Source organism: Hyposmocoma kahamanoa, unplaced genomic scaffold, assembly GCF_003589595.1.
Source record: "Hyposmocoma kahamanoa isolate Upper Pololo Valley unplaced genomic scaffold, ASM358959v1 65, whole genome shotgun sequence".
NCBI classification, from domain to species: domain Eukaryota; kingdom Metazoa; phylum Arthropoda; class Insecta; order Lepidoptera; family Cosmopterigidae; genus Hyposmocoma; species Hyposmocoma kahamanoa.
The window spans coordinates 15,693,540-15,708,438 of NW_020653853.1; the positions used below are offsets into that span (position 1 = coordinate 15,693,540).

General features: G+C 36.4%; 1 protein-coding gene across 1 annotated transcript in view; it reads left to right on the forward strand.

Annotated features, from left to right (window-relative positions):
- LOC113231540 overlaps positions 1-14,899 on the forward strand; it is a 41,052-nt gene that overhangs the window by 7,830 nt on the left and 18,323 nt on the right. The window contains exons 9-14 of the mRNA XM_026465862.1: positions 249-339; positions 1,030-1,135; positions 1,472-1,559; positions 2,770-2,866; positions 3,486-3,851; positions 5,505-6,323. Of these exons, the coding sequence (XP_026321647.1) occupies positions 249-339; positions 1,030-1,135; positions 1,472-1,559; positions 2,770-2,866; positions 3,486-3,851; positions 5,505-6,323 (1,567 nt within the window). The remainder of the gene's footprint in view (positions 1-248; positions 340-1,029; positions 1,136-1,471; positions 1,560-2,769; positions 2,867-3,485; positions 3,852-5,504; positions 6,324-14,899) is intronic.

Sequence of the window (14,899 nt, forward strand, 5' to 3'; positions counted from 1 at the left end):
TGCAGGTGTTAAACGGGTTATTAGTTATTACCATAGAGTATATAACCAGAGTTAGCTACCGTGGATTTTTATCATCCATGTACAGAGTCGGTGCCCTCACTTAGGTATCCACTATTTGTACTAAGTGCTATACAAGTAGTGGATACTTAAGTGAGGGCACCGACTGTACATAACATATTTTAACAATGGTTTTATGGAGCTCGCACAGGAAACTAAAAAGTAAATACACAATAAAATGTTAATTGCAGCGACTTACTAGCCACCATGAAAGAAGAGTATGGGTTCCCGAAAACATTAACCGGTAGAGAAATCTGTAGAAAATGGGCGGCTACATTTTCCGTAAGTTTGTTTCGTAATACGTTTGTTGCATGATATATATTCTTTATTTATTATTTAATACAAGAAATATGTTTATATACGCTTTTAAACTTTTACCATTAGCACCCTGCATCTTCCTATCAGTAGTTTTCGTCTGCCTCAAAGTTTTCCTGGAAGAGATCGCTCTTAGCGATAAGTCCGTCTTAGCGCACTAATATTAATATTCTAAGTCATCTATGTACCATTTTGGTCTCGTGCGTGAAGAATAAAGTATATCGTTTAGTTTTATTTTATTAGCAGTAGATCTCCTTGTAAAAGAGTTCGTCCAGGAAAGTATTGCCACCTTGCCTATATCTGCCGCCAAGCCGTAATGTGAGCATTACTGCGTTCCGGTTTTGAAGGGTAAGGGTGAAATTACAGGCACATATAACCCTATCAACTTATGTCTCAGGGTGACGGGCGCAGTGGCAGTGCCCCTTAAATCTTTGCGATTTAAAGCTCTAAGTGGCACTGCACCTGCTAATGACTTGAAAGTTGAATGAAAGTTGTGTCGCTTACCACCGTGCGCACGACTTGTTCGTCCCACACTTGCTTATATATAATATATATATGACTTGTGTATTTCTAAGAATTATATACGAAACTTTATTAGTCAATATCTAATGTTAAACTCATGACAACGTCTGTACTTGATTTTTTTTTTGTAAACAGGAGTTCCAGAAAGCGAAGGCTACAAACAACAAATCTTGGGTGTACTACAACCTATTCGAGCTCTACTTAGGGGAGGGAAATCTCAGCTTAAACCCGCTTATTGGCTGTAAGATATTATTCTATTTTAATAAATTGGCCTATTACACAGAAACAACACGTTGTAGAGTAATACTTATTTTATGTTATTAGTTGTTATATTTTAATGTCTCTAGACGTGTAATGAAGTATTTTTGTATTGCAAAGCTTTTTATACACTAGACAACGTATCTAACTTCGCCATTACAGTGAACAAAAGAATTTTGCTAAAGAAAATTCGCGTGTTTTAAGACACACCTTCCGCAACCTGGACATAAAATGAGTGAAATATAGTCTAGTGAACGGACAGCTTAAGGAATTGAGAACAAAGTCATGTATAAATACCGATTATTTTTTGTCGTCACAGGGCAAGAAGAATGGGTGTCACATCTTATAAATGCTAGAATAGATCAAGAACATTTGTTCAAATTATCTTATAAGGACCAATCATGGAGGTGAGTGTATCTTAAATAAAAACTTCATTGCTCATAATATCAGTAATAGTGTCATACTTATTTGTTGAATCATGATGTTTTACTACCGAGGATATTCAAATATTTTTTGTCCAAATGCTCCATTAGTTCATTATTGATAGAAAGATCTAACACAAAGAAAAATAACTTGCTTGACCCGCTATGAAAACAGTCTTTTGTATTGTTCGATCTTAGTATAAGTTATAATGATAGTGCCAGGTAGGGTCAAGAGAGGTAGGGACGTTAAGCTTGACACTTAAGACTTAAATCCAACTCTATGCCGCTTACGATAAGAACGGTCCAAAGTACAATGTGTCAAGCTTGACATGCTCTTGACTGTACCCCAGCCTGAATCTAGGAAATTTCTTATACTATAAAAACCAGAGACACCCAGACCAATCTTGAAAAGTTTTCCCAATTTGGTTCTAGCAGGAATCGATTCCAGTCAGATCGATGGATTTTTTTTGAATTGTCCGATCTTAGTATCAATAATAATGATAGTGCCAGGTAACCTGGTCTGAAGCTAGGAAATTTCTTATACTGTGAGAACCAGAGACACCCAGACCAATTTTGAAAAGTTCGTTTCCTAATTTGGTTCTACCGGGAATCGAACTCGGGACCTCCGCATCTAATGCTAAGCGCTGAGCCACGTAAGTCGTCAAATAAAGGGAAGAATGCGTTGTGCTGTAATAAATATATATTTCTGTAAGAAATGAAATTATTTTTCCGGATTTAAATCACGTTTGTTTTTTTAAACATATTTATTACACAGGAACAACATGTTGTGGAGTAATGCTTATTTTCTTATTTTTAGGTTTGTTTAAAAAAAAATTACACGATTTAAATCCGGAAAAATAGTTTCATTTCCTATGTGTAACAATCACGAAATTTATAAGTTGTTAGGTTTTCACCAGAAATATATTATATATCTGGTTGTTTAACAAACAGACAACGGCTCTTCTCCCTTTACATTCAACTGTTCACTTGTACTGAACTTAAGTACGTTTTAAACCCTCTCAGTACATATATTAAAAGCATCTTGTCAATTTAAGCATTGGTTTAAGGCTTGGTACTTAAATGGCCATAAGTCACTTAACGGTCCAAAGTATGGAATCCAACATGTTGACTGCAACAAACCATTTTATATACTATTACAAATAAACCATCACCTAACGTCGTGGTTTTTTCGTAGAGAGGTGGAAAAAAGACTGCGAAGTATTGGTTTACCATTGGACCACAGCTTGTTAGATTTACCCGATATCTGGACACATCTACTTAAAACCTACAGGGTAAGTTTGTCAAGTCCAATGGCCAAGTTCAAAAAAGAATGTTCATAAACTCGACACGATTCTGGGATCCGACTTTCGAAGCACGAAATCCGTAGTTACGCCCGCTGTAGTATCTGGGCAGCCCCAGCAGCATCGTGAACGAGTGATGAATGTCATGTCACGAGTGAATTGCACACACAGAACACCGTACTGCATTTGCGTATAATGCGCCCACGAGCCGGCTTGTATACAAAGATGTACAGAAGGCTTTAAATAGAGTTGCCTTCACTTCAATTGAACAATGAACAAACCTGCGGGCAATCATATTGGCTCTTGTTTAATGAATGATCTACGGTACTACTTTGGAAATCTGTCGACGAAAAGACGGGTTCGAAACTGTCAAACGGCCCATTCAGAACTGTCATACATTCTTAGTTCTAGCCCCGATCGAAACTTTAGGATTTCGTGCTTCGAGATTAGGGCCACTGATCTCTTATCTTAGATGGATTATACCTGTTTACTACATATTTTCCTCCCTACTACAATATAGAAGTTATGCCAGTTATATGCCGAGGTCGAAAGTTAGACCGTTTCTAACAAATCTTTAGAATACATTTATTAAATATTACCAAAATTTCAGTGGAAAAAGAAATTCGCCAACAAAGGTATCCTAACTGAACAATGGCCATACTACGAAGCGATGACCAAGTATGACGCAATTAAAGACCGTACGCCAACAGTAATAAAACACAAAGTTGAAAACCAAATAAATAATTATAACGACAATTGTAACGATACATTAGACGATAATGATTATGAAGACGATATGAAATTGTTCGATTTAAAGCAAAAGTTAGAACTGCAAGTGAAGCCCAAGTGCGAGTACATGGACGCGAATCAATGTAGGTCATGTTCTAATGAAGAGGGTTGTGTTAATATATTCGAACATGTGGATGAGGGTGGCAATGTTCTAGCTGAAAAGTTGAGACTTATGGGAGATGTTAAGGTGAGTTTCAAACTTTACAAAGTATTTGTCAGAAAGGGTATATAAAGTATTTATAATACAAAATTATTCTGTTGAAGGGTTCGTCCTAGCTAACATTTAAATAATTTCAAATAAGTCGTTGCTACTGTAGTAGTCGAGTAGCAGTACAGCTCCTTGGGAAAGAGTACGCCCAGGGAAATACTGCCGCCAAGTAGTAATGTGAGCATTACTGCGTTCCGGTTTTGCAGGGTAAGGGTGCTGGTGAAACTATAGGCACACGGGACTTGTCAACTTATGTCTCATGGTGACAGGCGCAGCGGCAGTGCCCTTCAGATCTTTGTGATTTAAAATTTTCCCACCGACTTGTTCGTCCCGTCTCTTAATATCATTAAAAAAAATCAAATTGTGTTGATAGCAGCGCTGACAAAAGCAAAATTCGATAAAATTTCGAAATATCTATTGACCTCTACAGTCTACAGTCTAATTTAAGGAACTAGTCAGTCCCATATGTACATATGTGACTGACTAGTTCCAACCATATGTACATATGTGACTGACTAGTTCCAACCTAAATACGTCTCAGTACTGGACCCAGGTTTAAGAATGGAATTTAATTACAATGATTATCACTAATGACAGGTTTTTTGCCACGGTATGATTTCTCTTTGTTTCCCCGATATTTTATATAAATTTCAATCAGACCATGGCAAGAAACCTTTAATTAGCCATAACCATTATAACTACGAAAGTATTTAAATCTGTATTTAGTTACAATACCTCTCTATATACCAACGTACGTTTTATTGTTATTATCAATGGTTGGAATACAGTGTTCCAAATGAGAAGATAATATCTACAAGGAGTGACAGAGTGGATAATATTAATTAATTACTTTTTTGAAACTAATCTTTCACCTAAATCTTATTTATTCCGACCATTGGTTATATAAACCCGTAAAACTTTGAGAGCGATTACACACGGCGACTTCTACAGTCCGTTAGCAGCGATGCAGTCGCTAATCGTCTTTACACACACGCGCGACTTAAGGCAGTGATGCAAACGCGGTTCACGTTTTTAATTAATTTATTTCACTTTTAAATTTACAATTAACAAAGCAAAACAATGTGCATAACCTGGACAGACTTTTCGCACATAATGATTCAACATAACGTCGCATTAAAGTGAAAACCTCGCATACGCGTTTTCACATAGTTCGCTTTTATTGATTTTTGTTGATGAAAAACTTAATTATTTATTAAAGTAATATGGTATCTGAAAGAGGTGTAATTTAACTAATTAAAACGCTAACTACAAACATTATTGCGCTTACTGCATTTTACACCACATTTTTATCTTCGTCATGAAAAATTATATAGAAATCACATACCAGGTATTCACTCTTACGACGATAAGCGCCTGCGCACATATGCAGGCCGTTTGCATCGATGCAATCGCGTGTTTGCATCTATGCTGCCGGCCGTTTGCATCGATGCAATCGCGTGTTTGTATCGATACAATCGTGGTTTTGTATCGTTACTAAAAGTCGCCTTGTGTAAGCGATCTTAATTGAAAAATTAATTATTTTTATTACATGTAAAATTAATCCAGTTTTGCATAGGTTTTCCAATTTTGTAGTAGCAGTAATAGGATTCAAGTTTAATAAATTAATTTTAGGTTGACCCGTCAGACAGTTTACCTTCACAAATCTGCCTCAACTGCGTCAAAGAATTAGAAAACGCATACAAATTTAGACGGAAATGCCAAGAGTCCGACAAAGTGTACAGAAAAGCAATTCATACACCTTATAATATTAAAACCGAGAATACAACAGATGAGCATCACAATGAAACACTACAAATAGTTGAAATTGAATCGATAAAAACGAACGATGAGGCAAGTATGGAATCAATAGAAGATATAGATACAAATTTTGACAACGATTTAAATGACAAGGATATTAGAGCAATTCCACAGCTATTTATGACCAGAGATGCTAAACCCGAAAAGAAATCCGTTATAAGAAAAGCAGCACCAAAAGTAATTAGAAAGAAGAAGAAAATGCGCAAAGACAAATATGTATATTACAAAATTTGCGATATATGCGGTAAACACACAAGGAATCTGAAGAGTCATTTGGATACACACTCAAGCGGGAAGTCGTATTCCTGTGATGTTTGTGACAAGAAATTTAAATTTAAAAGTGGATTAATTATACATAAATCTATTCATGATCCTACGCCGCGGAAAAAGTGCGAAGTGTGCGGGAAAACATTCCACATCCTTGCTCAATACCGGCGACACTTTGTTTACCACGCCAACGAGAGGAAGTTTGAATGCGAGACGTGTGGGAAACGGTTCAACACTCTAGATATTTTACGCGTACACGCTAGAACCCATACGGACGAACGACCATACAGTTGTCCAGAATGCGGAAAAACATTTCGCACTGCGGGATGCGTTAGTAGACATAAGAGAATTGTACATAGAACGAAAGTCCAATAAACTCGTTATTAAGTTTTATTACGTTTTTATTCTTGACCCCTCCGACCGTTATCACGCACTTATTTATTAATGGTTATCGTTGCTTAGATGTTTGCTCGCGGTCAGGGAATGACATCATTGTCATCTATCGGCTGAGGCCGGGGCATAGAACTTTTGTATTTGGTAAGGATTTAGTAAGCATAAGACGAAACAGCGAATAAATTATGCCATAATAAAAAATAAACTTCCTTACTCTACTTTATGCAACCTGTATACTGTATATATATATCAATCTCTCGGAGAATCAATAATTGGATACGGACTTACCAGCTACGGCCTAACTTGTAAAGGTCACCTCGATAAAATCCTAGATAAAATTTACGGAATGCAACTAAGAATACTAAAAACCATAGCACCTTCTAAAATTAAATGAAAGTACAAAGACGATTACCGCGGTTTGTTCCACCACTGCAAAATACTCCCTATACATGAAAAATTAAAATATATGCTGCTAGTCGAACACTTTTTTGATAAAAGTTTACAATCTACTTACAGTGGTGAAATGAAGACGCGAAATTTCTATAATAATAAATTGTTGATACCGTCTCATCGAAATCTTTATGGTAAAAATAAATTAAAATATGTAATATAAAATATATATAGAAATAAAAATATTGTTAAATTGTAAAAACATCAAACCTAAATTAAAAAATTACTTTCTATAAAAAATTAATACGTGATTGAATTACATAATAATTATAACCTTCTAATTTTAACTAACAACATACATAGGTGTTAATCTTAAATGTATTGTTAAAGTACTGTTCACGACCATTTATTAGAATAGACTCGTGTTCAGCGGTGGGATGCGATGAACATGCAAAGATCAAGGTTTAGTGACACCTTTATTAACGACTCTCACGCACACTAGAGGAATGCCAACACGCAGCAGTACGAACGCACACACTACACATGGAAATTATTTGTACGACGAATGAGCGGGATACGGAAAAATGCTGGAATGGTTTGTTTTTTTAGTGCTCAAAATGTAATAAATAAATAAAAAAAACACAATTTTGTCAAGCTTATTCGTAATTTACTTTTTCGAGCAAAACAATAATAATGTCGCATATTACCAGTATGAGTAACGGAATTTAGACCAGGACATTTCCTACCCAAAACACCAGACCAGAGCCAGTTTGGGACAACTGCCTCCGTGGCCAAATGGTTGCCATGCTGGACTGCCACTCAGAGGTCCCGGGTTCGATTCCCTAGCCTGGAGAAATAGTTGTATGGTCTACATTTATTTCTCTCGTGAGTTTGGATTTAATGTGTGGTTGGTTGTCTATGTGTGTGTTCATGACACCCGCGATGTAGGGTTTCCTTAGTGCGGGGCTATGAGTGTGTCATTATTATTAACGGTTTATACTGTGGGCGCTACATGCGGGGATCCCGGGTGCCATTCCCGGTAGAACCAGTTTGGGAAATGTACTTTTCTAAATCGGTTCTGGCCCTGTACTCTCGTTCTCCGTCCGAAACAATAACTGTCAAATAAGCAATTCCTCGACCAAATTCTAAGACGCATGATGTTAATAAAGTTTTATTATATTAATAATAACGTACCAGCCGTGAACATAAGTTCATTTTGGTTCAAATCGGTCCTACCTGGAACCTCCTCATACAGCGCGCGCCCTACAGCGTGATTTTGATTGCCTCTCCCGATCGGAAACTGCGTCTTTTCTGAGTCAAGGCGCATAATTGCAATTGACAGCTGGCCGATCGGAAACTTTTGACATATCTAATCAGAACAATAGATGACTTAACTCACAAATTAGAAAGATATAGTAGGAATCAGGTTCATCTTCTAGCTCAGAAACCCAACTGATTTCGAGACTACCCGGTCGGATTAATTCAGATTTGAATCAAAACCAGCACGCTGGTTTAACCAGTTGAGCCACCGAGGTTTCAGAGTTAGAGTAGTTAGAGCTTCCTTGTGAAAGAGTTCGTCCAAGTACTGCCAACTTACCTATTTCTGCCGCCAAGCGGTAATGTGAAGATTACTTTGTTCCGGTTTCGAAGGGTAAGGCTGCTGGTGAAATTACAAGCACATGGGACTTACCAACTTATGTTTCACAGTGCCGGGCGAGCTCTAAGTGATACTGCAACTATTATGTACTGGTGTGTCACTTACCACCTGGAACACAATTTGTTCGTGCCGCCATTTAGTATTGTAAAAATGGTCATAAGTCTAACCCAAGAAGCAAACGGCACAATAACCATGCCTATACAAAGAGCGTGAATATAGTTACGTGTGCATTCCTATTCCTACACTTGAGTTTACTTGCCAAAGATATGTAGGTGTACTGCAAGAAACCATAATACATCTTGACACAGCAATCTTTGCGTAAACACGTTTAATTGATCACCAGTCGGCGCCCCGGTGTGTTGACTTGACCGAAATCACGGTGCAACGTCCTTATTCGCTTATCGCAAATGCTTTATGCTACCCGTACTAACTTTTTACTAGCGACTTTATGTGCAGTCGACTACAAGCCTAAATATAATGCCCTCAGCCAGTATACCTGGGCAATAAAAGTAGAATTCAGAAATTAGACATAAGTGGAGTGACTTCTTTGGGTTCTCCGGTAAAAATAGGTGTTCCGCAGGGCTCAATACTTGGACCTTTCTTATTTCTCATTTGTGTTAATGATCTGCCGTTCTCTGTTAAGGACTATTGCGAAATAGTATTATTTGCTGACATATGTACATGACGTTAACTATGACCATATTAACGATAGCCTCTCTAAGGTAGTTTATTGATTTAATGTCAAGAAGACAAAGTGTGTTCAATTTGAATTACCTAGCGTAAAATCGACTAGTTCAAGCATAGAAATAAACGGAGAAAAGTTAGACCTTGTTAATAAAGCAGCCTTGGAAGTGACCTTAGATTGTGAACTTCAATGGTTTACACATATATCTTCCCTCGCCAGCAGATTAAGCACAGGTGCATACGCAGTTCGCAGAATACGTGAGCTTACCGATGTTAGTACTGCTAGACTAGTTTACTTTAGTTAGTTCCATAGTATAATCTTCTAAGGGAGTCTCATGTGGGGTAAAGCGGCAGACATACAAATCATTATTTGTACTGCAAAAACGAGCGATTCGTTCTGTTTAGGTTCTCGGGAACCTACCTTTCAGAGAAACGTTTAAGGAGACTGGTATCATGACTGTGGCATCACAGTACATTTACTCAAATATTTTATATGCTTATATAAAAATATACGTAATTTCAATAAGAAAGAAGACATCCATTATATTAACCTTAGAGCTATTTCGTTTAACCAAGGTAAATGACTCTTTTATGGGGAACTATATGTTTTTACAATAAATTCCGGAGCAGATATGATTTTCATTTCCTAAGTAAACTACATTAAAATATTTTATTTATACACAGACAAATCGAAAAGTACGTGTTAGATAAAGATGTATGGATAGATGACATGGCTTTAGGATTCCACCCAAATTTTATTCAAAGTGTATTCCATAGCATTCAAGTTTATTTGAAAAGACCAATCGCTAGAGTTTCTTGCTCGTTCTTCTCAGGGAAGTCAGCATTGTGAACGAGCAGTAGCTTAAAAGTGACGTTTTCAAGTGTTAAATTTACTTTATCTATGGAATACATTAATCTTTGACATAGACTCTGTAAAATTATTCATTAATATATTTATTAATGTTACTTATTAGTAACTAATGCATATGCTAATGAATAGGTACACTTGTGTGTCTACAGTGTGTCACTGTTTTTAGAATATAAAATATAGCATCCATTTACATTACTTAGTGTACAAATTAAAATCTGTAATGTTTATTTGTCTTGTAAGAGGCGTTGTACACTGTAAACCGAGAGCGTGCTGCTTACAAAAGGATGTATCATTGTTTGTCCAGCATTGTGTACAGTGCGAAACAGAGGGAGGGAGTGCTTGTATTTCAAACACTTTCACGCTAAAATGCAATAAAGCAATGTCGATAAATTTTGTCTTTCAGCGGTATTGAACATCCTTTAAATGTTATTTAATTGGTAGTGTTTTGTGTGTGTATTTATTAAATCGTTTGCCGTGAATATATAAATAAAAATAAATAAATTAATCAACAATAATAATAATTAAAACGCACACACCCATAACCCCACACAAGTGAAAACCCTGTATCGCGGGTGCCGTGGACACTTATAGACAATCACAAATAACACCCAAACTCATGAGAGAAACAAATGTAAGCCATACAATATACTTTTCGGTATGGGTCTTCATAACAAACTTAAAGCGTTCAGGGCGTCCGGCATTAATACAATGTTCCTACATACCTACAGGGCGTCTCACGGATACGGGACACGGTGGGAAAATACTTTAAATATTGTAGATAAGACATTTTGCTTCATATACGGACATTACTTTATTTTTAAAAGTAATACTGTATTCAAAGACATTTGAAGTTGTTTGCTTCATCTGGGAATCGAACCGACCAAATGTGATATGATGCCGATCAAACGAGTCAATTATAAGGATTAATTCCTTTCAAGTACAATAACATGATTTTTTATCACTAGCAAAATTTTTATATTATAATCGTTGATGAAAATATAACATACGTGATTTTTATTTTAGTATCACCCTAAATTAGTTCTAAAATGTTGAGATGTAACCTCAGAAAATTATCCAAAAACGGCCACGACACTCCGGCCATTGCAATTGTAACATTCCCCGCGCCTCAGTTCCGCCCATCGCCCGCCTACCACTCGCTATCGCACAGTTAACGCGGTGAATTCGATTATTTAAATGAAAAAACATCCATTCGAAAGTAGTGTATGTTGTGCGATGGTAATTTTTTACTTGTTCCTTGACATGAGGGGACTGCCTACCGATGACGCCTCAAGTCCTAAATGCTCTAAGGTCTCATGCCTTGAAACCCTCGTTCCGCTCAGGATTCTATTTTTCTTCAATATTAGGGTGCTTCGCTAGGTCAAGCACTCGCCTCAAACAACAACTTTGCAGCCTTGCATAACAAATAACTATTTTTTTACAACAGGCAAACACAAATTACACCAAGTCACCAGAGAAATAAATGTAGGTCATACAAATATTTCTCCTGGCCCGGGAAATGAACCTGGGATCTCTGCGTGGCAGTCCGGCATTTTAACTATGGCCACAGAGGCAGTTATAAATTTTATTGTATAGTTAGTTATAGTGTTTAGTTAGTAATTTATTCTTTTTTTTTCACGTTTTTGGACGTGAGAATGAAGCAAAATATAATATCCACAATATTTGCAGTACTTTCCCTCTGTGTTTCACGGCCGTGACACGCCCTGTATATTTTACCCATTGAACTAATTATCAGTGTTACAGTAAAGACAAATAAAATTATACTACCTACTTATTACAACTAATACCTCAAGTAAGTTAATCCTCAGTGCGTAGTTAAAATTCTCACGCTAGTGTATCAATCAGAGTTTTACAATTACAATTTACATCTAATGAATATACGATTGTAACAAGATATCATTCAAAAAGTTATTGATTGCCTTCACTCACGCCGCATGCGCACTAATTGAACATTAACGCGGGTCGTTGTTTTCCTCTTATGGTAGTCACTTGAACCCTCCTTGAACCGGTATTGATGTTTACGATTTAATATACAGCTGATAAAGCGGCTTGTAAGCGACTGTACCTTCATGTACATAAAAGTACTACGCTCCACTACACTCTGCATTCATGGGGCGTTCGACCGATTTCAAAATCAACGATTGACCGATAACATCCAAAAATAAGGTTCCGTTTAAACCCCACGGAATGTTGATCAAGGATTCTTGTCAATAAGTAATAAACGAGCGCATTCGTTCACCCTGCTGCGGTGCCGGCGCACCTCAAAGTTCATCGTTCAGTTCGCGATCGACTGCGTGAGCGTGCGCAGCCTCTTAGTACTACATTTTATTTAAATATAGATCCCGGTTCGAGTCACAATCAAAAATTAAAGAGAACAAGTGCTTCCTAATTTAATTTAGAACTAAAAGGACGCGATGGCGCTACATCAGACGGTAAATAATTTTTAGTTATTTATTACATCCACTTTATGAATTTATTTTTAATTTTCTGGAAGATAGGATTATAATAAAGGGACTACTTACGCGCGCCTGTCGCGATAAGTACGTTTTAATGATTCACCACCTCATATAAAGAGATGGATGAGACAATGCCCTTTTACGTACACGGATGAAGTATTAGCTCGTTCAATGAAGCTTTCTATTTATATTGAAGCTCATATTTAATTTATATAAGCGCCTTTATAACCATGCCGTTAGAGTGGAGTCAGAATTAAACACCGTTACTTATTTATTATTATCGTACGCTCTTTGACCGGTCTTTGTGATTTATGAATACGCCTACTAAGTAAATGAATTTGAATTTGTTATAACTTATAAGTAATTCAAAAAGTATGATTAAGTGTAAAATAACGATAATTAAGTTGATTAAAATAAAAGACGTAATAACGTCGGTTTGTTTGAAAAAACAAATATACGCGATTTAAATCCGGAAAAATAGTTTCATTTTCTAAAAATAAGAGTTGAATTGCTAAACTTTATTACTTTTCATAAAATAGTTTTTGTCTTGCCCAAAGAAAGTGATTGGTGCAAAGTGTGACACCCATTACAAGCTTTTCGCACCTCGAGTGCATGGCATTGGTAAACGGTCATTCCGCTAAATAAATTCCGAGAAACCGGCAGGTCGTTTTAATGTATTTTATTTAGCAATTAACAATATTGCTTACATGCTAAAGTGCTGTTTTCTAAAAGATATAAAACTTTCCCAAGTTACCTGAAAGATAGTAGTTATGCGAGTATCTTCTATATGTGAAAATTTAACTCAATATGATGATTCTGTAATTATATTGAAATACTAGTCTTTTATTCCGGCGGTTTAAGCTTTCTCTATCGTATTATTATTATTATTATTATTATTTGGACTCTACCTCATACAACGTACACTTATCATTAGTTACTATTACTATCAAGTTAAGCAAATTAATACCCAGTTATTTGAAGCATACGAACACTATTTTATGTGGCTACTTGTAAAGAAGTTTCATTTTAAAAGGCTGACACATTCCGCCATTAAATCCAAGTTTTTAAAATGCATTTAAAAAAATTAATTAAGCGCCATCACCACATTAATTCTGTTCTATTCAAATTTTTATAATATACATATATACCGAATTGTTTCTTCTCTTAATTTAGTTATTTTTTGTTTTATTCGTCACATATTTAGAGGAACGAACGCTAAAAAAAGACATATTATAAGGTTGTTTAATCGAAATTAAAAGACGAATGAAATCATTCTTTTTTTCAATTTAAACGTAATGGTATAAGTGGCCAACGGTTAATATGAACATTGTTATCGTAATTCAACTTTTTTTTAGTGTTCGCCTAAATATGTCCATCCATGAGTAAGTATTGTTTTTTCTTAGAATTTCTGTCGCATACTTGACAGGAGATAGTAAATGTGAAGGTGATATTGAGGAGAGTGCAAGCCGAAAATCGAGTAAATTGGGCTTAGCATGCCTTAATGGGTAGCCAGAACGTCTCAAGACAGGCGAGGTTGGTTGTTCATCGCGGCTTACTGGTCCCAACCCTAATAATATACATAGAGACGTAGTATAAGTTTCCGGAACTGGCCACTTACATAAACAATATTTAAAAAGTAATTACAACATTTGAAAATGGAACTTTGGCTGTAGGATACAATTTGTTTCATCTGACTGTTACTTGTTTTTACCTTGTGGCGTCATTTTAGAAATTGGTTGTTTATATCACCATAGATTTAACTATTTCGTGATGATCGCCCGTCCACTGCTGTGAACAATAAAAACATCGATGCTGTGCGCCGTATGATCACAACAGACACGCATGTGACATACCATGAGATTCGGGCAGTTTTACAGACAGACAAATGAATTTTTGAAGGTTTGAAGGTGAACAACGTTGACCTTATGAGCCATCCCGCGTACAGTCACGACCTGGCACCTTGTGACTTTTATTTATTTCCAAAAATTAAGTACCAGTTACGCGATCAACGATTTTCATCACCTGATGACGCTGTCGAAGAGTATGAAAAATACGTTTCAGAGGTTATCACAGAGGAGTGGCATAAATGTTTTCAAAATTGGTTTATTCGTATAAAAAAGTGCATTAACGCTAACAGAGAATATTTTGAGAAACAATAAATTCATTTATTTATGTAGTTTTGTCTTATTCATTCCGGAAACTTATAGTGCGACTCACGTATACAGTAGTGGGTGTTGGGTATGGCAGAAAAAGCAAGTAGGGTGAATGCCGTATTAATGAGAGCTTCGCACAATATGTGCGATATTAGTCTTAGGGTCGTATTCCAGAACACTACTCAATGCTCAAGTCAGGATTTGAGCAGACTTGAGCACGATTTCAAGCACTGGAAATATGACCCTAATGGCAAGGACTTGAGTATGAGAGATGAGCACAAATTTATAGAGCGAATGAGTCTGGAGGCATGGGGAGAAGT